Source organism: Peromyscus eremicus, chromosome X (assembly GCF_949786415.1).
Source record: "Peromyscus eremicus chromosome X, PerEre_H2_v1, whole genome shotgun sequence".
Taxonomy (NCBI): domain Eukaryota; kingdom Metazoa; phylum Chordata; class Mammalia; order Rodentia; family Cricetidae; genus Peromyscus; species Peromyscus eremicus.
In genome coordinates this window covers 88,933,868-88,958,648 of record NC_081439.1, presented here as the reverse complement: position 1 = coordinate 88,958,648, position 24,781 = coordinate 88,933,868, and the positions used below count along the sequence as shown (strand labels likewise).

Here is a 24,781-nt window from a genome sequence, read left to right as displayed (position 1 = left end):
GCCCACATAAAGAAGTTGGAGAAATCCCACACTAGTGACTTAACAGCACATCTGAAAGCTCTAGAACAAAAACAAGCAAACTCACCCAGGAGGAATAGACACCAGGAAATTATCAAACTCAGGGCTGAAATCAATAAAATAGAAAAAAAGAGAATAGAAAAAAATCAATTAAACAAAGAGTTGGTTCTTTGAGAAAATCAACAAGATAGACAAACCCGTATCCAAACTAACTAAAAGGCAGAGAGAGAATATCCAAATTAACAAAATCAGAAACTAAAAGAGGGACATAACAGACACGGAGGAAATCCAGAGAATCATTAGGTCATACTTAAAAAAGCTATAATCCACAAAGTTGGAAAATGTAAAAGAAATGGACAATTTTCTGGACAGGTATCACATATCAAATTAAATCAAGACCAGATAAACAATCTGAATAGACCTATAACTCCTAAGGAAATAGAAGCACTCATTAAGTGTCCCAACTAAAAAAAAAAAAAAAAAAGCCTAGGGCCAGATGGTTTCAGTGCAAAATTCTACCAGAATTTCAAAGAAGAGCTAATTCCAATACTCCTCAAATTGTTCCACACAATAGAAAAAGAAGGAACATTACCAAACTCTTTTTATGAGGCTACAGTTACCCTGATACCCAAACCACACAAAGATGCAACAAAGAAAGAGAATTACAGACCAATCTCCCTCATGAACATTGATGCAAAAATACTCAATAAAATACTGGCAAACCAAATTCAAGAACACATCCAAAAAAAAAAAAATCATCCACCATGCTCAAGTAGGCTTCATCCCAGAGATGCATGGATAGCTCAACATACGAAAATCTGTCAATGTAATACACCATATAAACAAACTGAAAAAAAAAAACCCTACATGATCATCTCATTAGTTGCTGAAAAGGCCTTTGACAAAATCCAACACCCCTTCATGATAAAGGTCCTAGAGAGATCAGGGAGACAAGGGACATACCTAAACATAATAAAGGCAATTTACAGCAAGCTGGCAGCTAACATCAAATTAAATAGAGAGAAATTCAAAGCGATTTTACTAAAATCAGAAACAAGACAAGGCTGTCCACTCTCCCCATATTTATTCAATATAGTACTTAAAGTTCTAGCTACAGCAATAAGACAACAAAAGTAGCTCGGGGGGGGGATACAAATTGGAAAGGAAGAAGTCAGACTTTCGCTACTTGCAGATGATATGATGATAGTATACATAAGTGACCCAAAAATTCTACCAGGGAACTCCTACAGCTGATAAATACCTTCAGTTATGTGGCTGAATACAAGATTAAGTAAAAAAAACAAAAACAAAAACAAAAACCAGTAGCCCTCCTATTTACAAATGATAAATGGGCTGAGAAAGAAATCAGAGAAACACCACCCTTTACAATAGCCACAAATAATATAAAATACCTTGGGGTAAATCTAACTAAGCAAGTGAAAGACCTATATGATAAGAACTTTAAGTCTTTGAAGAAAGAAATCAAAGAAGATATCAGAAAATGGAAAGATTTCCCATATTCATAGATAGATAGAATAAACATATTAAAAATGGCAATCTATAGACTCAATGTAATCCCCATCAAAATCCCAACACAATTCTTCATAGATCTGAAAAGAACAATACTCAACTTCATATGGAAAAACAAAAAATCCAGGATAGCTAAAACAATCCTATATAATAAAGTAACTTCTGTTGGTATCACCATCCCTGACTTCATGTTCTACTACAGAACTATAATAATAAAAACAGCTTGGTATTGGCATTATAACAGGTGGATCAATGGAATTGAATCAAAGACCCTGACATAAATTCACCCACCTATGAACACCTGATTTTTGACAAAGAAGCCAAAATTATACATTGGAAAAAAGAAAGCATCTTCAACAAATGGTGCTGGCATAACTGGATGTTGGAATATAGAAAAATGCAAATAGATCCCTATCTATTGCCCTGTATAAAACTCAAGTTCAAGATCTCAACATAAATCCAATCACAGCAAACCTGATAGAAGAGAAAGTAGGAACTAGCCTAGAACACTTTGGCACAGGAGACTACTTCCTGCCTATAACACCAGTAGCACAGACATTGAGATTAACAATTAATAAATGGGACCTCCTGAAAAGGAAAAGCTTCTGTAAGGTAAAGGACACAGTAAATAAGAAAGACAAAATGACAGCCTACAGAATGGGAAAAATGTTCAACAACTCCACATCTGACAGAGGGTTGATCTCCAAAATATATAAAGAACTCAAGAAACTAGACATCAAAATACCAAATAATCCAATTTAAAAATGAGGTACAGATTTAAACAGAATTCTCAAATGGCTGAAAGACATTTAAGGAATTGCTCAACATTCTTAGTCATCAGGGAGATGCAAATCAAAATGACTCTGAGATACCATCTTACACCTGTCAGAATGGCTATGATAAAAAACACTGATGACAGCTTATGTTGGAGAGGATGTGGAGTAAGGGGAATGCTCCTCCACCACTGGTGTGAGTACAAACTTGTACAGCCACATTGGAAATCAGTATGATGGTTTCTCAGAAAATTGGGAATCAATCTACCTCAAGACCCAGCTATGTCAATCTTGGGTATATATCCAAAGGATGCTCAATCATACCACAAGGACGATTGCTCAACTATATTCATAGCAGCATTACTCATAATAGCCAGAACCTGGAAACAATCTAGATGCCCCTCATCCAAAGAATGGACAAAGAAAATATGGTACATTTACACAATGGAATAATAACTCAGCACTAAAAAAACAATGACATCATGAAATTTGAGGGCAAATAGATGGAATTAGAAAAAAATCATCCTGAGTGCAAGACAAACATGGTATGTACTCACTCATAAGTGGATATTAGCTGTAAAGTAAAGGATAACCAAGCTACAATCCACAGCCCCAGAAAAGCTAGGTAAAAAGGAGAGCCCAAAGAGAGACATGTGGATGCTCCTGGGAAGAGGAAATAGAAGAGGCTCTCCGGGGGTAAACTGGGGGTGGGGGAGGGGGGATGCAGGTATGGGAACATGAGGGATCAGGATAGTCGAGTTGGGGGAGGGATGGAGGGGGGAGTAATAAAAGAGATATCTTGATAGAGGGGGTCATTATGGGTTAGGGAGAAACCTGGTACCAGGGACATTCCCAGGAACCCACAAGAATGACCCCAGCTAAGATTCCTAGCAATAGTGGAGAGGGTGCCTGAACTGGCCTTCTCCTGTAATCAGATTGGTGACTACCCTAATTGTCATCATAGAACCTTCATCCAGTAACTGATAGAAGCAGATGCAGAGATCCACAGCCAAGCACTGGGTCTAGCTCTGGGAGTCCTGTTGAGCAGAGAGAGCTCCGAGAGTCCTGTTCAAGAGAGAGGAAGGACTGTAGGAGCCGGGAGTGGGGAGTAGGGGGCGGTGATGGTAAAGGTTGTGACAGGGGAATCCACAGAGATAGCCGACCTGAGCTAGTGGGAGCTCACGGACACTGGACCCACAGTGAGAGAGCCTGCAAGGGACCCACCTAGGCCCTCTGCATGTATGTAACAGTTGTGTAGCTTGGACTGTTTGTAGGGCTCCTAGCAGTGTGATTGGGACCTGTCCCTGGTACTTGAGCTGGCATTTGGGAACCCATTCCCCAAGCTGGGTTGCCTTGATGCAGGGGGAGGAGCTTGGTCCTGCCTCTACTTGATGTGCCATGCTGTGTTGACTCCTATAGGAGGCTTGCCCCTTTCTGAATGGAGGAGGAGTGGATGGGGGGGTATAGAGGGAGGTAGAGGAAGGAACCAGAGGAGAGAAGGGAGGGGAAACTGGTCAGTATGTAAAATAAGTGAAAAAAAAAAGAAATGCAGCTCACTGGCAAAGACAGATTAAAGCAAAAGGATGGAAAAGCATGTCTAAATTTAGCAAGTTGAAGCTGCAAACAAGCAGGAGTAACTATAGTTGTAATAAAGTAGTCTTTAGGCAAAAATTAGATGAGACAAATACGATCACTACATATTATAATGAGGGGTACATTCAATTTCATAAAACCCTACTTGATAAAAGGAAAGACAGGTCCAGATACCATAATAGTGGGTGATTTCAATGCCCATTATCATGAATAGCTAGACCAATACTCCTTATCATTAATTGACAGACTACTCAGACAAAAAAAATTACAGTGAAATTCTGGAGTTACACTGCACTACAGATGAAAGGGACTTAACCAACAGCTATGGGACAATGTATCCAACAGCTCTGGAATACACATGCTAAGCACCAAATGGATCCTTCTCTAAAAAGAACTCATTCTAGGTCACAAAGCAAACACAAAAGAAAAACCTTCTTTCATTTTATCAGGTCATAATGGAATCAAACTACAACTTAATAGCAAGAGAAACCACAGGAAATATATAAATATATGCAAGATTAAGCAACACTCTGGAGTGATCACTGAAAAAATCAATAAGGACATTTAAAAAATCCTGTATCTGAAAATGAAAACAATTCATTAGAATTTTCAGAATATAATACAAGAAGTTCTAAGAGGGGAGTTTGTAATTATGAGTGCTTAAATAAAGAACTTGGAGCCACTATGCAATCCCTGCTGAAAGAAGCAGACTTCCTCCTTTCCCTCTGCTCCTTCAGATACAATCCCCCAGTCTCATCCCCAGATCTACAGTAGAAAACCTGTGCCAGGCTTCCCCCACCAATCTCCAATGGATCCCACAGATTTTCCCCTCCTAACCTCCCTCCCCAACTCTTGTATCATCCCAGCCCCCTACTCCAGCAGGCACTCCCTGGGAACCCACAGGCTACTGCAGCCAGGAAAACAGGTAGGCTGACTGCAGAATTTCACCTCTCCCTTTGCACCTCCAAATCCAATTCCTCACTCTCATCCCCAGCTCTGCAGCAGAACACCTGCCACAGGGCAGCCTCCTTTCTCCTCCTATGCCCATCTCCAATAGATCACACTGATCTTCCCTGCCAAACTTCATTCTCCTGACCATTGCTTTGTCCCAGCCCCCAACTCCAGCAGGCACTTCCTGGGAACTCAAAGGCCACTCTGACCAGGGAAGCAAGTAGGCTAACTGCAGCTCTTCTTTCCCATCTCTCCTCCAAGTCCAATCCCCCAGTCTCATCCCCAGCTCTGTAGCAGACCTTCTGCTGTGGTCTCTCCTCACTCTCTGCTCTCATTCCCATGGAACTAACTAAGAAGATTCTAGTGAAACACTCTGCTTTCTTCCCTCCTGTGACACTCCTCTACCATCCCCAGCCCATCCTCATTCCTAAGTGTCAGGCCCTAATACCCGGAAATACATTTTACCTGGAATCCCCAGTCCCCACACCAATCAGGACCCTAGAAGATTTCCTACCAGACAACACATAGCTGCCACTCTCCTAAGAACAAGAGAGGACACAAACTAAGGAACAAACACCCACCAACAAAGACCAGACCAGATATCAGCACCTAGAATTACAATCTTCCAAATCCCAGATGCCTAGATGCCAGCATAAAAATGCAAAGCTACACAGAGAAACCCTGTCTCGAAAAACAAAACAAAACAAACAAACAAAAAACCTGAAATCACCAACAGCCAGGACAATAATGTCTCCACAACAGTCCAGCAACCCTACCTCAACAGGCCCTGAATATTCCAACATAGCTGAAACACAAGAAAAAAAGACATTAAAACAGCCTTTCTGAATATGATAGAGGTCCTTAAAGGAAATTAATAAATCCCAAAAAGAAATCTATAAAAATACAGAAAAGTGGAAGGAAATAAATTAAAATTGTTCACGACCTGAAAGTGGAAATAGAATCAATAAAGGAAAACCCAAACTGACAAAAATCTGGAAATGAAAACTTTAGGAACTTGAACAAGATCCACAGAGGCAAGCTTTACCCACAGACTACAAGAGATGGAAGACAATTTCAGAATTTGAAGACACAATAAAAGACATGGATACATTGGTCAAAGAAAATGTTAAATCTAAAAAGTCTTGGCACAAACAGACAGGAAATATGGGACACTATGAAAAAATCAAACCTAAGATCTTAGGAATATAATAATATTCCTATTATTATAGGAATAGAAGAAAGAGTAGAAACATAGCTCAAAGGCACAAAAATATTTTCAAAAAAATCATAGAAGAAAATTTCTCTAACCTAAAGAAGGAGATGCCTATCAAAGTACAAGAAGCATACAGAACACCAAATAGACTGGTCCAGAAAATAAAGTCACCTTGACACATAATAATAAAAACACTAAATGTACAGAACAAAGGAAGAATATTAAAAGCTGCAAGGGAAAATGACCAAGACATATAAAGGCAGACCTGTTAGAATAACATTTGACTTCTCAATGAACACTCTAAATGCCAGAAGGCCTGGACAGATTTCTGCTGACTCCAAAAAACCACAAATGCCAGCCCAGACTACTACACTCAGCAAAACTTTCAATCACCATAGATGGAGAAATTAACACATTCCATGACAAAACCAAACTTAAGCAGTTTCATCTACAAATCCAGCCCTACAGAAGGTGCTGGCAGGTAAAGTACAACCTACTAAAGTACACATATGAAAACACAGGGAATAAATCCAGACCAGCAAAGGCAAAAGAAGGGAAATACACATATAATAGCAGCAGCTATAAGGCGCACAGAGGTCTTTGGGCTCACAGATGAGTACCAGGAAAACCAGGAATGTTAAACATGCAGGGTTGTCTCTTCAAAGGAATAGATGTATAAACTTGTTTTCCACCCAGAAGGCTGGACATAGATGTGGTTAATAGCCTGGTGACCTCTGTGCTATCTGTACTGCCATGCCACATCTGGCTCCCCCAGACTCTTATGTTTATCTCAGTCACCCTCCTCAGACCCTTATCTTGAGCACTGTTTCTCAATCAATCTATAAAACCCAACTTTGGGGGAGATATTGCATATACTTTAAAAACAGCAACTCAGGTGGTTTATAGCCTGGTGACTGGTACACTGTCTATATGACTGAGAAAACACAAGCAATCCTCCCATGGATCCTTAAGATTTCACATGTAGTCAATCTATAGAACTCATCTTTATGGAAGAAGTCACACATACTTTACAAGGAGTTGCAATATAATCATGTCTTAAGCTTTGTTTTATACACAGGATTGAGTTAATTATCACCAGGAAATTTTACACCAAATTGTGCTGTGCTTAAATATGTCTGAAACTACCCAGTGTCAGACTCTAGTTGTTTGAACCAACACAGGCTACTAAGTAGTGTTTAATGGGACTTCATTCTTACCTTATATAGATCAACACTCTGCTGGCCTTGGTGGTCTCCCCCAAGAAACAACAACAAAATTACAAGTATCACAATCATTGACCATTGATATCTCTCAACATCAATGGCCTCAATTCCCCACTTTAAGACACAGAGTAACAGAATGGATGTAAAAACAGGATCCATCCTTTGGCTGCATCCAAGAAATACAACTTGGGAGTGCAAACTCATATAACCACTACAGAAATCAGTGCAGTAGTTCCTCAGAAAGATGGGAATCAATTTACTTCAAGATCCACCTACACTACTCTTCAGTATATATCCCAAGAATACTTCATTTTACCACAAGGACACTTGCTTAACCATGTTCATTGCTGTTTTATTCACAATAGCCAGAAGTTTGAAAAAAAACCTATCTGTCCCTCAACAGAAGAATGGATAAAGAAAATGTAATATATTTAGATAATGGAATATTACTCAGACATTAAAAATGACATCATGAAACTTATAGGCAATGGATGAAACTAGAAAAAAAATCACCCTGAGGTATCCTAGACTCAGAAAGATGAATATGTTATGTATATGCTTCTATGCAGACATCAACTATAAAGGCGATGATAACCAAGCTACAGTCCACAGAATTACAAAGGGTAGGAATAGAGTAAGGAACTAGAGGAAATAGATAGATCTCATTAGGAAAGGGAAATAAAATAGATATAATGCATATATGGTGAGGGGGCTGGAATGAGAGGATCAATTGGGAAGGAGGAGAAGAGGGGATTGTGGGAGGGATTACAGGGAGGGACAGTTAAAATAAAGGGGCATTTAAGAAGTAGTATGGAAATCTAATATAGTAGAAACTTACCAAAATATATACATATTATAAAGGCAATCTAAATGAAATAGCCAAATAACAGGGGAGACAGACTCCCAACTAGACATATCCTGTCACCAAATGAAGCTTCCAGTACAAAGATTGGGTTACATCTAATCAAATGGGCCCCATGGGAACTCATGTAGCTGTAGAATCACTCCTAACAACATTCTGCTATACTCATAGATCACTGCTGTGCTTGGCCATCATTAGAGAAACTTCCTCCTGCAGTAGATAGTAACAAACACAGAGATCCACAGCCAGACAATGTGCAAAGAGTTAGTGAAAACTTGGAACACTCAGCTCTAAACCTAGTATCTCCACTAAATCCCTCCCTTCAGGGCTCAGGGAACCCTGCAAAAGAGGAGACGGAAGGATTATAAGAGCCAAAGAGGATGGAGAACACCCAGGAAACAAGGCCTAAACATAGCAGGACCAACATACCCATGAACTCAGAGACTATAGAAGCATGCACAGGGCCTGCATAGGTCTGCACCAGATGGAGTCCCAGAGCTCAGAGAAAAAGAGAACACAAACCCCTATCCCTAACCCAGAAGCTATTTCCAATCAATAACTACTCAAAAATGAAAAATGAGTTTTTTCCAACAGAGTCTCACTGGGGATACAAACCACTCTTAAGGCCAGGCCCATGCCCAGCAGTAGATGAGTTCAACACAAAGTGAACTCAATGGCATCTTTGGAGATTCTCTGCATCATATAATGTTGTGTCAGAGATTAAAATTTTTTTAATCTTATGGTCCTTTACATATTATATTATGGCTTCTGGTTTAGTATTTTTATGAGATTCCTGTGGGTGTTAACATGTGTGTTTCTTATGCTTTTTCTCTAGTTCTTTTTTTTCTGTTTTGTCATATTCAGGCTTGTTTTATCTTATTTCATTTGATTTTATTATCATTCTGTTTGTTTTCTAAGGAAAGAAGGGTGAGGATTCAGATGGGAGGGGAGGTGGGGAGGAGCTGAGGAGTTGGGGGAGGAGAAACTGTAATCAAATATGTTGTATGAAAAAGATCTATTTTCAATAAAAGAAAAATAGAAAAAAATCAGAGACTACTCAAACAACCTAACATGCACCTCAAATTTTTAAAAAAGCAAAAATAAACCAAATCAAAATAAAGAAAAATAAATAGGACAGGTCAGTTTGGAAAATAATGAAATAAAGACATTAAAATTAATGAAGACTATAATTGGTTCCTTTAAAAATAGACAAAATTGGTATACTTAGAAACTAACAAAAAAGGTAAAAGAAAGCTCAATAAAATTGAGTATGGGGCCGGGCGGTGGTGGCGCACGCCTTTAATCCCAGCACTTGGGAGGCAGAGCCAGGCGGATCTCTGTGAGTTCGAGGCCAGCCTGGGCTACCAAGTGAGTTCCAGGAAAGGCGCGCAAAGCTACACAGAGAAACCCTGTCTCGAAAAATCAAAAAAAAAAAAAAATTGAGTATGGGGGGCATTTTTATTGATACTAAGGAAGTGCAGAGAATCATTAAGGAATATTTTGAAAATGGATATTCCAACAATTTAGAAAACTAGAAAAGATAAATTTCTAGATACACTGACTTATTAAAACCCAAACAAGAGCTAATAAACAACTTGAAAACATCTATAATGAGTATAAAAGTTCAATTCTGCCAACAAAAAAAATCCCAGGATTCACTGGGATTCTATTAGACCTTAAAAGAAGAATTAATATACATGCTCTTCAAATTATTTTTTATTTTTTTATTTATGTGTACATGTGTATACCTGCTTTATGTACATGTGCCATATGTCCGCAAATATCTGCAGAAACCAGAAGATGGAGTCAGACCCTTTGGGGCTAGAGTTAGCATGCAGATGTGAGCTAGAAGATGTGGGTGCTAGGAACCAAACAGGGTCCTCTACAAGAACAGCAAGAGCCATTAACCATTGAGCCATCTCTCTGGTCACATCTTCAAACCATTTTACAAAATACTGTAGAATAAGTTTGATAGTGTTATTTTTCTTTATGTCAGTATTATCTTGTTATCAGCTTCTTATACTAAGTAAAAGACCAATTTCCCTCATGGAAACAGATGTAAAATTTCTCAATAAAATACTTTTAACCTGAAGTGAGCAACACACTAATAAAAAAACAATTAACCATGATCAGATTGATCTATTTTGAGGAATGCAAGAATAGTTAATATACAAAAATGAATAAATATTGCATAAAAATAATCAGTGACAGAAATTACATGATCATTTTAACACACTGTAAAAAGGCTACTGACAAACCTGAATGATCTTCATGATAAAAGCCCTGAGAAATTAGGAATAAAAGAAACATATCCTGCTGGGCGGTGGTGGCTCATGCCTTTGATTCCAGCACTCAGGTGGCAGAGGCAGGTAGATCTCTATGATTTCGAGACCAGCCTGGTCTACAGAGCGAGTTCCAAGACAGGCTCCAAAGCTACACAGAGAAACCCTGTCTCGAAATACCAAAAAGAAAAAAAAAAAAGAAAGAAAGAAAAAAAGAAAAAAGAAAGAAACAGCAAAAGAGAGAGAGAAAAACATATAATGTTAGGCTAAGAAAGGAAAAAATGGGAAAGCATTTCCTCTATGAAAAGGGTGTCTATTTTCTCCATTCTTACTCAATACATTACTTGAAGTTTTATCCAGAGAATTTAAACAAGAGAAAAGAAATAATAGGGATTGTGGCGATATATTGTTTATAATCTAAGAAATAAAACTTGCCTGAAGATCAAAGGACAGAATAAGTCACTAGATTAAACACAGATGCCAGGCAGTGGTGGCACACACCTTTAATCGTAGAATACAGGAAGCAGAGGCAGAGATCCATCAAGGCCACACTGGGCTACACGAGATTAATCTGGTCTAAAAGAGAAACAGAGCCAGGCAATGGTGACACATACCTTTGCTGTGGGATGTTCTGTATGGCAAATGTGTTGCTGATTAGTCAGTAAATAAAACACTGATTGGCCATTGGCTAGGCTGGAAGTGTAGGTGGGACAAGGAGGAGAATAAAGCTGGGAAGTGGAAGGCTGAGTCAGAGAGACACTGCCAGCCGCCACGATGATAAACAGCATGTGAAGTTGCCGGTAAGCCACGAGCCATGTGGCAAGGTATAGATTAATGGAAATGGATTAATTTAAGCTGTAAGAACAGTTAACAAGAAGCCTGCCACGGCCATACAGTTTGTAACCAATATAAGTCTCTGTGTTTATTTGGTCGGGTCTGAGCGTCTGTGGAACTGGCAGGTGATAGAGATTTGCCCTGACCATGGGCCAGGCAGGAAAACTCAAGCTACATACCTTTAATCCCAGCACTCAGGATCTCACAACTTTAATCCCAGCACTAGGAAGGTTGAGACAGGAAATGATATGGCTGGTAGAGAAAGGAATATAAGGTGGGAGAAGACAGGAACTCTCTCTCTTTCAGGCTGAGGAGTTGGTGAGATAAGGGGTGGTAGCTGCTTCTCTGATCTTTCAGCTTTCACCCTGATAGTGGCTCCAGGTTTTTATTATAAGACCATTTAGTATTCATATAACAGAGGATACAAATAGGAAAGGAAAAAGTCAAATTATCCTTATTTCCAAGTAATATTATCCTATACTTATAAGACCATTCTGGCAGTTAATATTATCAACTTGACTTGACTTAGAACCATACAGGAAACAAATTTCTGAGTATGTCTCTAAAGGAGCTTCTAGATCAGGTTACTAGAGATAGATACAACACCTTATTGTGGGTGGCATTATTCCATGAACTGGAATAAAAAAAAAAAAGTTAGCTAAGAACTAGCATTTATCTCTTTCTGTTTTCTTACTGTGGATCAAGGTTATTGGCTGCCTCGCTGTCCCGTCCCTATGTCCTTACCATGATGGGCTGGACCTTTGAGCCATAAGCCAAAATAAGCCCTTACTTTCTTAAGTTGCTTTGTTATTACAATAAGAGAAGTAAGTTTTATATTCCTGAAGACTCCATTAAAATTACTGGATCTGATAATCAATTTTAGTCAGATAATACAAAAATAAACAAAAATTAGTAGCGTTCCTAAATAATATTGAACATACTGAGAAAGAAATCAAGAAAAGAATTTCATTCCAAATAATATCCAAAAAGGGGAAGGGTTTCTAACAAAGGTAACCAAGGAGTTTTAAAAAAGGTTAAAAAGCTGAAAAAATTGAAGGAGATACTAGAAGAAAGATTCCCTATGAACACTGATTGGCAGAACTAATATTATGAAAATGGTTAACTACCAAAAATAATCTACAGAGTCAATGCAAGCCCCATTAAAAACTCCAGTTACATTTTTCACAGAAACAGAAAACACAATGGTAAGATTTATTATGGAAGTACAAAATACCACAAATAGACAAAACTATTCTGAGCAGAAAGAGCAATGCCAGAGGAATCATTGTACCCAATTTCAGATGATACTATAGAGCCATACTAACAAAAACAAAATGTTGCTAGCACCAAAACAGGCATGTAGACGAATGGAATAAAAATTAAAACACAATTAAATGCACATAACCACATGGTTTTCAATAAATACATCCAAACATATAATGGAGAAAAGGCAGCCTCAACAAATGGTACTGGGAAATCTGGATAGCCACATGTAGGAAAATGAAAATAAACCACTTATCTCTCATCCTGCATGAAAACTGATTCAAACCTGGATCAAGACCTTAAGACTTTGAAACCTTGAACTTTCTAGAAGAAAAAAGGTGAAACACTTCAAGTTATAGGCATAGGCAAGGACGTTCTGAAGAGCATTCTAATAGCCCAGGACAAAAGAGCATGGACAAATAGTTTTACAAGAATTCAGAAAGCTTATGCAGCGCAAATGAAACAACACAGTAAAGAAAAGCAAGGCCGGGTATTGGTGGCACACGCCTTTAATCCCAGCACTTGGGAGGCAGAGCCAGGCGGATCTCTGTGAGTTCGAGGCCAGCCTGGGCTACCAAGTGAGTTCCAGGAAAAGGCGCAAAGATACACAGAGAAACCCTGTCTCAAAAAAACCAAAAAAAAAAAAAAAAGAAAGAAAAAGAAAAAGAAAAACGAAAAGCAAGAAAATGTTTAACATGTATATGCCTGATTGTGGTTAATGTATATAATATATAAAAATCTCAGAATGTCAGACACCAAAATTGGCATCCAATCAACAAATGGGCAAATGAATTGGACAGTTCTCAAAGTAATTACAAATAGTTATGAGAAAAATATTCACCATCTTTATCCATCAGCGAAATACAAATCACAGCTACACTGAGATACTAGAGAACATGGGGGCAGTAACAAACACAAACTTGATGCAAACAACTATAGAAATTAACATAGAGGTTCCTCAAAACACTGAAGCTAGAAATACCATCTGGCAGAGCTGATGCTGAAATTAGTATACAGCAGAAATACCTGCACATCCATGTTTATTATGGCACTATTTACAATAGCTAAGTCTTGGAGTTAGCCTAGATGTCCAACAAAAAATGCATTATATATATGTGTATATATATATATATATATATATATATATATATAGAGAGAGAGAGAGAGAGAGAGAGAGAGAGAGAGAGAGAGAGAGAGAGAGAGAGAGTTATACAATGATGTTTTAATCATTCATAAAGAAAAACAAAATTGTAGGCTGAGGAGATGGCTCAGTGGATGAACTACTTGCTGTACAAACATTAGAACTTAAATTCTGATCCCCAGCACCCATGGAAAAGGCCGAAGGTGGTAGCAGACCTCTGTAATCCCAGTGTTGAGGGCCTCAGACAGGGAAAACCCAGGGGCTCAATGGCCAGGCAATGTACACAAAACCACCAGTTCCAGGTTCAATAAATGATCATGTCAAGAAATTGAAGAAGATATCAGAAGATGGAAAGATCACCCATGTTCATGGATAGGCAGGATTAACATAGTAAAAATGGCAATCTTACCGAAAGCAATCTACAGATTCAATGCAATCTCCATTAAAATCCCAACATAATCCTTTACAGACCTCGAAAGAACAATATTCAACTTCATATGGAAAAATAAAAAAAACCAGGATAGCTAAAACAATACTGTACAAAAAAAATGAACTTCTGGAGGTTATCACCATCCCTGATTTCAAGCTCTACTACAGAGCTATGGTAATAAAAATAGCTTGGTATTGGTATAAAAACAGACATGTGGATCAATGAAATTGAATCAAAGACCCTTACATTAATCCACACAACTATGAACACCTGATTTTCAACAAAGAAGTCAAAATTATAAAATGAAATAAAAGAAAGCATCTGAAACAAATGGTACTGGCATAATTGGATGTTGGCATGTAAAAGAAAGCAAAATCAATCCATATCTATCACCCTGCACAAAATTCAAGTCCAAGTGGATCAAAGACCTCAACATAAATCCAGATACACTGAACCTGACAGAAGAGAAAGTGGGAAATAATCTCAAATGCACTGGCATAGGAGACAACTTCCTAAACAGAACATTAATAGCACCAGTACTAAGATTAACTGTAGCTGTAGCTTTCCTGTGTCCCACCTGGCCCATGGTCAGGACAAATCTCTCTCACCTGCCAGTTGTGCAGCCGCTTGGACCCAAGTAAACACACCAGGGCTTATATTACTTATAAATTGTATGGCTGTGGCAGGCTTCTTGCTAGCTAGATCTTACATGTTAAATTAACCCATTTCTATAAATTTATACCTTGCCATGTGGCTCGTGGCTTACTGGTATCTGTACATCTTGCTTCTCGTGGCAGCAGCAGCTGGCAGCATCTCCTGACTCAGCCTTCCACTTCCCAGAATTCTCCTCTCTGCTTAGCCCATCTATACTATTCTTCCTGCCTGGCTACTGGCCAATCAGCATTTTATTTATCAATCAATCAGAGCAACACATTCACAGCATACAGAAAGACATCCCCAGCAATTGACAATTAATAAATGGGACCTCGTGAAACTGAAAAGTTTCTGTAAGGCAAAGGACACTGTCAATAGGACCAAATAGAAGCTTACAGAATGGGAACACATGTTCACCAACCCCACATCCAACAGAGGGCTGATTTCCAAAATATATAAAGAACTCCAAAAACAAACCAAATAATCCAATTAAAAATGGGTTACAGATCTAAACAGAATTCTCAACAGAAGAATCTCAAATAGCCAAGAAACACTTGAGATGTTCAACATCCTTAGCTGTCAGGGAAATGCAAATCAAAATGACTCAGATTCCATTTTACACACAACAGAATGGCTAACATCAAAAACACAAGTGACAGCTCATGCTGGAGAGGATGTGGAGCAAGGGGAACACTCCTCTATTGCTGGTGGGAATGCAAACTTGTACAGCCACTTTAGAAGTCAGTGTGGCTGTTTCTCAGAAAATTGGGAATCAACCTATCACAAGACCTAGCTATACCACTCTTGGGCATATACCCAAAGGATGCTGAAGCATACCACAAGGACACTTGCTCAACTATGTTCATACCAGCTTTATTTGTAATAGCCAGAACCTGGAAACAACCTGGATGCCCCTCAGCCAAGAAATGGATAAAGAAAATGTGATACATTTAAACAATGGAGTAATTCAGCTATGAAAAACAAGGACAGGATCTCACTAGGAAGGGGAAATAGAAGAGATTTCTTGAGTGGACTGAGGGTGGGTAGGGATGGGAACATGAGCAATCAGGTTGGAGGAGCAGAGGGGGAGAATACTGAAAGAGACTACTAGAAAAGAGGGGCATTTCAGGGTCAGGTAAAAACATGGCACAAGGAAATCTCCCAGGAATCTACAAGGAAAACCCCAGCTTATATTCCTAGAAATAGAAGATACCTAGCCTGAACTGTCCATCTCCTGTGACCAGATTGGTGCCTGCCTAGCCCAGTTGTCGTCAAAGAGGATTCATCCAGCAACTGATAGAAATAGATAGATGCAGACCCACAACCAAACATTAAACAGAGCTCGGGGAATTGTAGCTAGAGTTTTCCTGCCTGGCCCACAGTCAGGGCAAATCTCTCTCACCTGCCAGTCCCACAGTTGCTCAGACCCGACCAAGTAAACACAGAGACTTATATTGCTTACAAACTGTATGGCCATGGCAGGCTTCTTGCTAACTGTTCACACAGCTTAAATTAATCCATTTCCATTAATCTATACCTTGCCACGTGGCTCATGGCTTACCGGCATCTTTACATGCTGTTTGTCATCCTGGCGGCTGGCAGTGTCTCTGACTCAGCCTTCCACTTCCCAGCTTTATTCTCCTCCTTGTCCCGCCTATACTTCCTGCCTAGCCACTGGCCAATCAGTGTTTTATTTATTGACCAATCAGAGCAACACACTTGACATACAGACCATCCCAGGGAATCCTGCAGAAGAAGAGGAGAAAGGATTGTAGGAACCAGAGGGGTCAAAGACACCATAAGAAAACTTACAGAACCAACTAACCTGGGCTCAGAAGGGCTCACAGAGACTGAACTGTCAACCACGAGCCTGCATGGGACTGACCTAGGCATTCTGCATATATATTACAGTTGTGTAGCTTGGTCCTCTTGTGGGACTCCTAACAGTGGGAGCAGGGGCTGTCTCTGTATTACTGGCTTTTGGGACCCTACTCCTCATACTGGGTCGACTTACCCAGCCTTAATACATGGGGAGGTGATAAGATAAAAAGATCAATTATTGAATCTACGTTTTAAAAGGAACTACTCAATTTAAATAGGATAAGTAATGAAATTTTTTGTCTGAGTTCATCAAATGTCACTGGACTGGACATTGTTAACATATATAATGGAGTTTTTTGTCTGAATCTGTCAAATGTTAGTAGAAGAGACATCATTAATGTAATTCTTGACTACATATATTGTATATACTTTTGGATATAGTTCTTCTTGTATTAGTTATAAGCTTTTTAAAATTTTAGACAAAAAAAGGGGAAATGTGGTGATATTATGTTCCCCAAAATATTGTACACCCTAATAAACTTATTTGGGGTCAGAGAACAAAACAGCCACTAGATAGACAAAGAGGCCAGAAAATGGTGGCACACACACCTTTATTCCCAGCACTAGGGAGGCAGAGCCAGGCATATCTCTGTGAGTTTGATACCTGTCTGGTCTACAGGGGGAGTTACAGGACAGCCAAGGCTACACTGAGAACTGAGAAACCATATCTTGAAAAACAAAAGAAAACAAAACAAAATCTCAGAGGCTTCCAGACTGAGGAAACAAGATCAGCTGAGGAACTGGTGAGGTGAGGTGGCTGTGGCTTGTTCTGCTTCTCTGATCTTCCAGCGTGGATCCCAGTACCTGGCTCCAGGTTTGTTTTTATTAATAAGACCTTCTAAGACTCGTGCTACAGGGAGGTGCTTAGTCTTACTGCAAATTGATATGCCATGTTTTGTTGATATACATGGGAGACCTGCCCTTTACTAAACAGAAATGGTGGAGGAGTAGATTTGGGGTTGGGAACAAACTGGGGGTGGAGTGGGGGACTGAAAGAGGAGAGAGGGGAAACTGGTCAGGATGTAAATTAAATAAATTTATTTTTAAAATACAGAAAAAAATTTAAAGAAAAATATTTCTCTGAAAGAGGACACTGTATTTACTGAACTCTATACATAAATTAATAGTTTACATTAAAATATGCTATGCAAAAAAAACATGTGAAAAAAAGTAGGCATGGGAAAACAAACCTGTGGGTAAGTATCTCTGCTGCTAAGCATGATGACCTGGGTTTGATACCCAGGATTCTGCAAGTTGTCCTCCGACTTCCACATATGCACTGTAACACATGTGTATGAATAAATAAATGTAATAAAAAAATAAGGTAGAAATGTGATTGCAAAAAGTATCACAACACTAACCTCTGGATTCCAAATGCAACTACACAGGCAAGCATATATATATATATATATATATATATATATATATATATATATATATATATATATATACCTCACACACAAAATAATTAAAAAAGGAAAAAAAATCTTGTCAGTTGTAAGAAAATAGATGAAAATGGTCATGATATTAAGAAAATGAGCCGCAATCAGAAAGACAAATGAAAGCTTTTTTCTTATGTGAATCAATCTCTCTCACTCCCCCCCATATGTGTGTGTATGTATGTATATGTGTGTGTGTGTGTGTGTGTGTGTGTGTGTGTGTGTGTGTATCATATATATGACAAAGTAAGAAGAGGACTATTTGAGAAGGGGACCAGTAAGATAAGAGGGACAAGAGAGGATAATGGGGCATGGTTATGAGCAAAGTAGACAACATACACTTATAAAAATGTCATAATAAAACCCACCATTTCACATAATGAATATATGTTGATAATAATCATTAAAAGAATATTTACAATTATCTGATGGTATCAGGAAAATTATCTTTTTTTTTCTATTCAGCACATCTTATCATAAACTTAAAAAAAAACTTGTGTGACTGTGGGCATGTGTTTGCCATGGCTGTGTCTGTCTGTAGGTTAGAGTGGAACCTTAGGTATTCCTCCTTGAGACTGCATCTCTTGTTTTTTGTTTGTTTGTTTGTTTGTTTGTTTGTTTTGTGTGTGTGTGTGTGTGTGCGCGCGCGCGTGTTTTTGTCTGAGACAGGGTTTCTCTGGGTAGCCCTGGTTGTCCTGAAACTCACTCTGTAGATGAGGCTGGCCTGGAGCTCACAGAGATCCACCCACCTCTGCCTCCAATGTGCTGGAATCTAAGGCGTGGACCACCATCACTGACTACATATTTTGTTTTGCTGTCCACAAAGCCAGGCTAGCTGACTTCTGAGCAACTTGATGCTGCCTGACTTCTACCCTCCAGAGTGCTGGGATTAGAGATAGTACCCATCATACCTGGCTTTGTGTAGATTCTGAGGATTCAAAACTCTTATCCTCAATCTGTGTGGCAACTGCTGTTATCCACTGACCCATGTCTCCAGCCTCTAAACATTCTTTGATAACAACAAAAATACTTTTTTAGAAAATGCTCTAGCCATGCTTGGTAGTGCACACATTTAATCCTAGCACTTCAGAGGCAGAGGCAAAGGCAGGGTGATCTGTGAATTCGAGGTCAGCCTGGTCTACATAGAAATTTTAGGCCAACCAGGTGAGACCTTGTCACAGAAACAAAAACAAAACCTTACAAACAAAAAATTCGATATTCCTATTGAAAATAATATTCCAAAGAAAATTACTACTAAAATGTCATATAATATTCCAGATTTTTGTTTGTTTTTTGTAGTTGTTTTTAAGACAGAGACTCTCTACATAGATCCAGCTGTCCTGGAACTCTGTAGATCAGGCTGGCCTCGAACTCAAGAGAACCACCTGCCTCTGCCTCCAAAGTGCTGAAATTAAAGGCCTGTGCCAGCACTGCCTGGCTAATGCTAGAGGTTTTTTAATACATACAAACCTGTTTTCTTTATAACAAATGAAACCAGAGAGAATTTTTTAAAGTTAAAAAGAAATCCACTTTCCCCTAACTGCTCCTCTGAGCCCACCTCCCTTAAATAACAAATGTTAAATGTGGCATTTATACTCTCCCACCTCAGTTCTCTTTTTATATAGAAATATGCAAAAAAGGATATATGTATATTCTTACTTTATACATTTCACAAAAACAGAATCAGAGTGGAGACTAATGGCATATACCTTTAATGCCAGCACTTAGGAGTCAGACACGGATGTATCTCTGTAAGTTTGAGGCCAGTATGGTCTACATAATGAGTTTCTGTCTAAAAAAGGAATCACAGAAAACACCCTGAAACTGTACGTGTACTTTTGTCATTTGGTCCTCGACATAGGCTCAGAAAGAGAAACTAAAATTCAGTTACGAAGGTTATATAAGAAATGGCTAAACAGGGGCTAGGCGGTGGTGGCGCACACCTTTAATCCCAGCACTCGGGAGGCAGAGCCAGGCGGATCTCTGTGAGTTCGAGGCCAGCCTGGTCTACAAAGCAAGATCCAGGACAGGCACCAAACACAAGGAAACCCTGTCTCGAAAAAAACAAAACAAAACAAAATGGCAAAACAGGATTCAGCCTATGATTTGCTTTCTGAGGTTTATACCTCAGAAAGTCACTGAGCATTTTTTTCAATGTGTAAGATTTATTTATGCTTATGGGTGTTTCATCTGCATGTACATCTGCACACCAAAAGGCGGCACTGGATCCCAAGGAACTATAGTTATAAGTTGTGAGTCACCATGTGGTGCTGTGCTCTTAACGGATGGGTCATCTCTCCAGGCCCCTAACTGAGCATTTTAACAGACATTATCAGATACTTCTGATGACGAGATAGGAGGGATTCCTGCGTAATCTCGGAGAGCTTCAGTAGTGAACGGAAGAAATGAAAGGGGCCTGATTATTAAGTGCCATATGGGGTGATGCTTGAAGAGGCACTGGCGGCAGGTGTAGTTTGGAGGTGCTTCATTTGGGGGAAAGAAATGACCACAAATTATTATAGTGGACAATGGCAGATGGAGCTATGGCCAGACTATACTCTCTTGATTTAGTTGTGTCAGGAAACCCCTGTGTGTTTCCAATTCTGGAACATTCCATACCTAAGAGCGGGCTTTTCAAACACGGGACAAACTATTACACTGGGGGGTAAGAGTTTTGAAACTTGCTTAGATTATTTATTTATTTATTTATATGGGGTTTTTTTTTTTTTGGTCTGTTTTAGTCTTGTTTCTTTCTGATTTCAATGGGTTTCAATCCTACCAGCAGTTGGTTTCCATTTTTTCTTTGGGCAAGAGCGGGGACGCTACTTCATCTCCCCCTTCCAGTCCTGGAAATTGGAACAGTCCAAGAGCAAAACTCGCGAGATTTCCAAACAAGACTTGGTCCTCACGAGTCCTTTTCTCTGGAGCCGGCTACGTGAGAGAGAGGACTGCTATTTGGCTTGTTTGCCTCTGTCCCCTTTGGTGGTCAGGCTGGTTTTGTGGCAGGTGTGCTGGACTTGTACCTCCTCTGGCCACTCACGGGAGAGGTGAGTCTTGGTGGGGGAGTGTGTCCTAGGGAGAAAAAAAGCCTTCCAAGGAGTCACTTTTAGATAAATGTGGCTGGCGAGCCACAGGGGGAGGGAGAGCTAAGGACCTTATAGGAGACTTAAGGGGCAAGGCTGTGCTAACAAAGACCTACAACAGATTGTTCTGTTCTTACAGGGTCAGCAAAGCCCCTAAGACACTCAGCAATCATGAATCCCGACGATCCCACTAGTGGGTTCCGGCACGGCAAAGTGTTAATGTTCATCAATGAGCAAATGTCCAAGCACACAAAAGGCCCCCAGTTCTACTTTGAGAACCTGGCCCTGTCCTGGGAGGAGGTGGAAGAAAAGCTCAGAATCCTCCTGGAGGATGGCGCGATGCCTAGCCAGGCTCGGGAAGCCTGTGCCTGGGGCAGCCTGGCCTTGGGTGTTCGCTTCGCTTGGAGGCAAGGCCACTTGCAGGGGCGCAGAGTGCAATGGCTTCACGACTTTGCCAGCCTGCACAGGTCAGCGGCACATGCCTTGGCATCAGACCTGAAGAAGCTCACAGACCAGCGAGAGATTGAACGCAAGGAGGCAGCCTTCCAGCTTCAGCTGGCCCACACCAAACTGGCAGAGTTGCAGAGAGAGCGGGACCTGCTGAGACTGAAGCTACTACATGCGGTAAGATTACCTCCTAATCCAGTCTTATCCCCACCCTATGCCACCCGTATGACCATAACCCATTCCCAGAATACATTTCAACTCTGCCCACTTCTCTCCAGGAGCTGAGGGCCTTTCCAGTTGCAGAGATGCCAATCATGAATAGAGCCCCTGCTACTGCTCAAGGAGCAAAGACAGAGACACAAAATGCACACGAGAAAGAAGAGGTGACAGCTAGTGACGAAGCAGTTCGTGAACCAGAAAGGGAGATGGAAGGGGCTACAGCCATGGCTGCCTCTGAGGAGCTGGCAGGCACAGGAAAGCTGGAAAAAAACACCCTGGAGCATCTTGGAGCGGTGGAGTGGAAAAATTATCCCTCGGGCTTGAAGGAGGAGGGGGAGGAGGGGGAAGAGGGAGAGGAGGGAGAGGACAGGGAAGGGGAAGACAAATCTGTGGAAATACCGACATATTCTGACTCTGAGCCCTTAGATCTTAGCAGGTCCACAAGCTCCCCACAACCTGTTACTATCCAACTCCCTGACTCATTCACATACTCATATGAAAGCCCCTTCCCAGTCACACCCACCCCATCCCCACCACTAAGCATTGTCACCGAACCTCAGATGCCTCCCTATTTCATGGCCACTGACATGAATATGTCTGACACTGAGGGCCCGACAGTATACCTCCAAGAACTCCCGAAAGATAGCCAAGATAGCCAGCTGCAGAGAAATATGGCACTTCACAGGCCTGGGGATTGGGACTGCCCTTGGTGTAAAACTGTGAATCTTTCAGAGAAGGAAAACTGCTTCCGCTGTGGGAAGCTAACCTGGCTGGAAAGCCCTCAGTGAGTTCAGAAATGTGACACAGAGCAGAATTTCCCATAGGGAAATCAATTTTCAGAGATGGGAAAAGGAGAATGGGAGGGGTTTCATGGGAATGGGGAGGGGAAAACGGGATGGGTACAGATGGTGTGGGAGGGAAAAGTTTTGATTTCTTTTGTGCTCCAGATAATTAGCATTCAATACGCCAGAACTGCTTTAGCTTTGTGTTTGTGTGTGTTTATGTGTATGTGTGTGTACTAGAACATTCTCATATCAAACCATTTTTCTTTTATATCTTGATTTTTGTTTCTATAAAAAAACAAAAACAAAACCAAAAAACCAAAACAACAACAACAACAACAAAAAAAAAACAAGGTCTCATCTAGCCCAGAGTGGTCTCAAACTTACTATGTAGCCAAGGATGACTGACTCCACTTCCTAAGTGTTGAGATTACAGGTGTGTATTACCATGCCTGGCTCAGAAATGTAGTTTCAAAACAGTGCACCATTAAAGAACATAATGGAATTGGAGGGGAATTGAAGAAGCAGAGAGCGTGCAGTGAGGATTCCTTTATCCCAAGTCTCCAGGAATGAACTGGGTGGGATGCCTATGTTCTGAGGGAATTCTATTGCCAGAAATGGGTCAAGCCTCAGCTAGTTGTTCCCAGGAATGAACTGGATAGGAGGCTCACGTTCTGAGAGAGAAATAACACAAGAAATAAAGCCATCAAATGAAGCTGGAGATGGGTTAACCTCGGGTTTATGCTTGACTCAAATTAACTTGGCAGAGATTTGCCACCCCTATGAGAATTCTGAAAGACTATGGAGGATGCCAGCACCAGATGCAAGCAAGGACTTTGTGATTGTACAGCCTTTTACCAGAACTCTTCCCTAGTCCTCAGTGGGCAGAACCATGGACAGCTCTGAACAGGAAAGTCATGCCACTGCTCCAAGGTGAGTCAGCAACTGATAGTACACAGAGGGTTTGACGGTCTATATCGGCCAAAGCACAGTGCTAACTGGTGGGGATTCTTCCTTCCCACTCAGCAGCGCGCTAAATGAAGGAGAATGTGGATTTAAAAAGCTCTCAGTGTATTTAGAAATGTAAAGTACAACAGAACTTTATCCCAGGAGTAGAGGAAGGTAGAAGTGGGGAGAGTAAGGAGTAGGAGGGAGATCAGTCTGCTTCTTCCCCTCTGTGGCTGTAAAATGTGTTGAGAGGAACTGTATATGTGTTCTAGTCCTCAGGTAGAAGAAGTACTGTACCTGGACCAGACTGAGACACAACTGGAAGAATACTGACCATCTCCTAGAGACTATGAACCTGGAGAACAAGAACCTTTTGTGGTGTGGTTGTCTGTTGTTGATGACGGTACAGTTATCTTCAGGATTGGAGGCCAGAACTCCAGTCTGCAATTTTTTGAACATCCTTTGGGCTTGTTCAGCTCCCTCTACTGCAGAGTTTCCTAATCTCATTGCACTTGACATCTGGATTTGAACAGTTCTTTGCTGTGGGGTAAGAGTTCCTGTGCATTGTAAGGAGTTCAGCAGATTCCTAGCCTCTATCCACAGTATGTCTCTGTGACCCACTCCCTACCCCCTTCGGTTTTGACAACCAAAACTGCCTCTACATAGTGCTGCATGTCAACTGGAGGGCAAAAAAAACCAATCTGAGTTGGCAACCTGTCAGGCAATGAAATGCTTAGCCTGGGAACAGGTAAAGAATCAAAAGACAAGGATACAGAGGCTGAAGCTGACTGAAAAATGTCCACTGCGTCTGGTGTTTACTTTGGATCATCAAGAAAACTCAGGGTAGTGTGAAACTAAAGTGCCAGGATTGAGGAGTGAGGGGAACTTCTACACCATGATTCTCAACCTTCCTAATGCTGCAACCCTTTAATACAGTTCCTCATGTTGTGGTGACCCCCAACCATAAAATTACTTTCATTGCTACTTCCTAACTGTAATTTTGCTAATCTTATGAATCGTAATGTAAATATCTGTGTTTTCCAATAGTCTTAGGTTACCCCTGGGAAAGGGTTGTTTGACCCCTACCCCTAAAGGGGCCGAAACCCCCAGTTTGAGAGCCAGTTCTGTCCAAGGACTCTAGGCTATGAAAGGAAGAAGTCAAGTGAGATACAAGGTTAAGAGAGGGCTATTTTGTCACTAAGTACATGCTTGGGA

The 24,781-nt window shown here is 40.4% G+C and overlaps 1 protein-coding gene across 1 annotated transcript; it reads left to right on the top strand.

Annotated features, from left to right (window-relative positions):
- Positions 1 to 20,999: 20,999 nt before the first annotated feature.
- Tex13b (testis expressed 13B) lies at positions 21,000 to 23,571 on the top strand. Its single transcript, XM_059250584.1, has 3 exons — positions 21,000 to 21,134; positions 21,310 to 21,794; positions 21,896 to 23,571. The coding sequence occupies exons 2-3, from the start codon at positions 21,342 to 21,344 to the stop codon at positions 22,622 to 22,624; spliced, it is 1,182 nt and encodes a 393-aa protein (XP_059106567.1). The 5' UTR covers positions 21,000 to 21,134; positions 21,310 to 21,341; the 3' UTR covers positions 22,625 to 23,571.
- Positions 23,572 to 24,781: the final 1,210 nt, after the last annotated feature.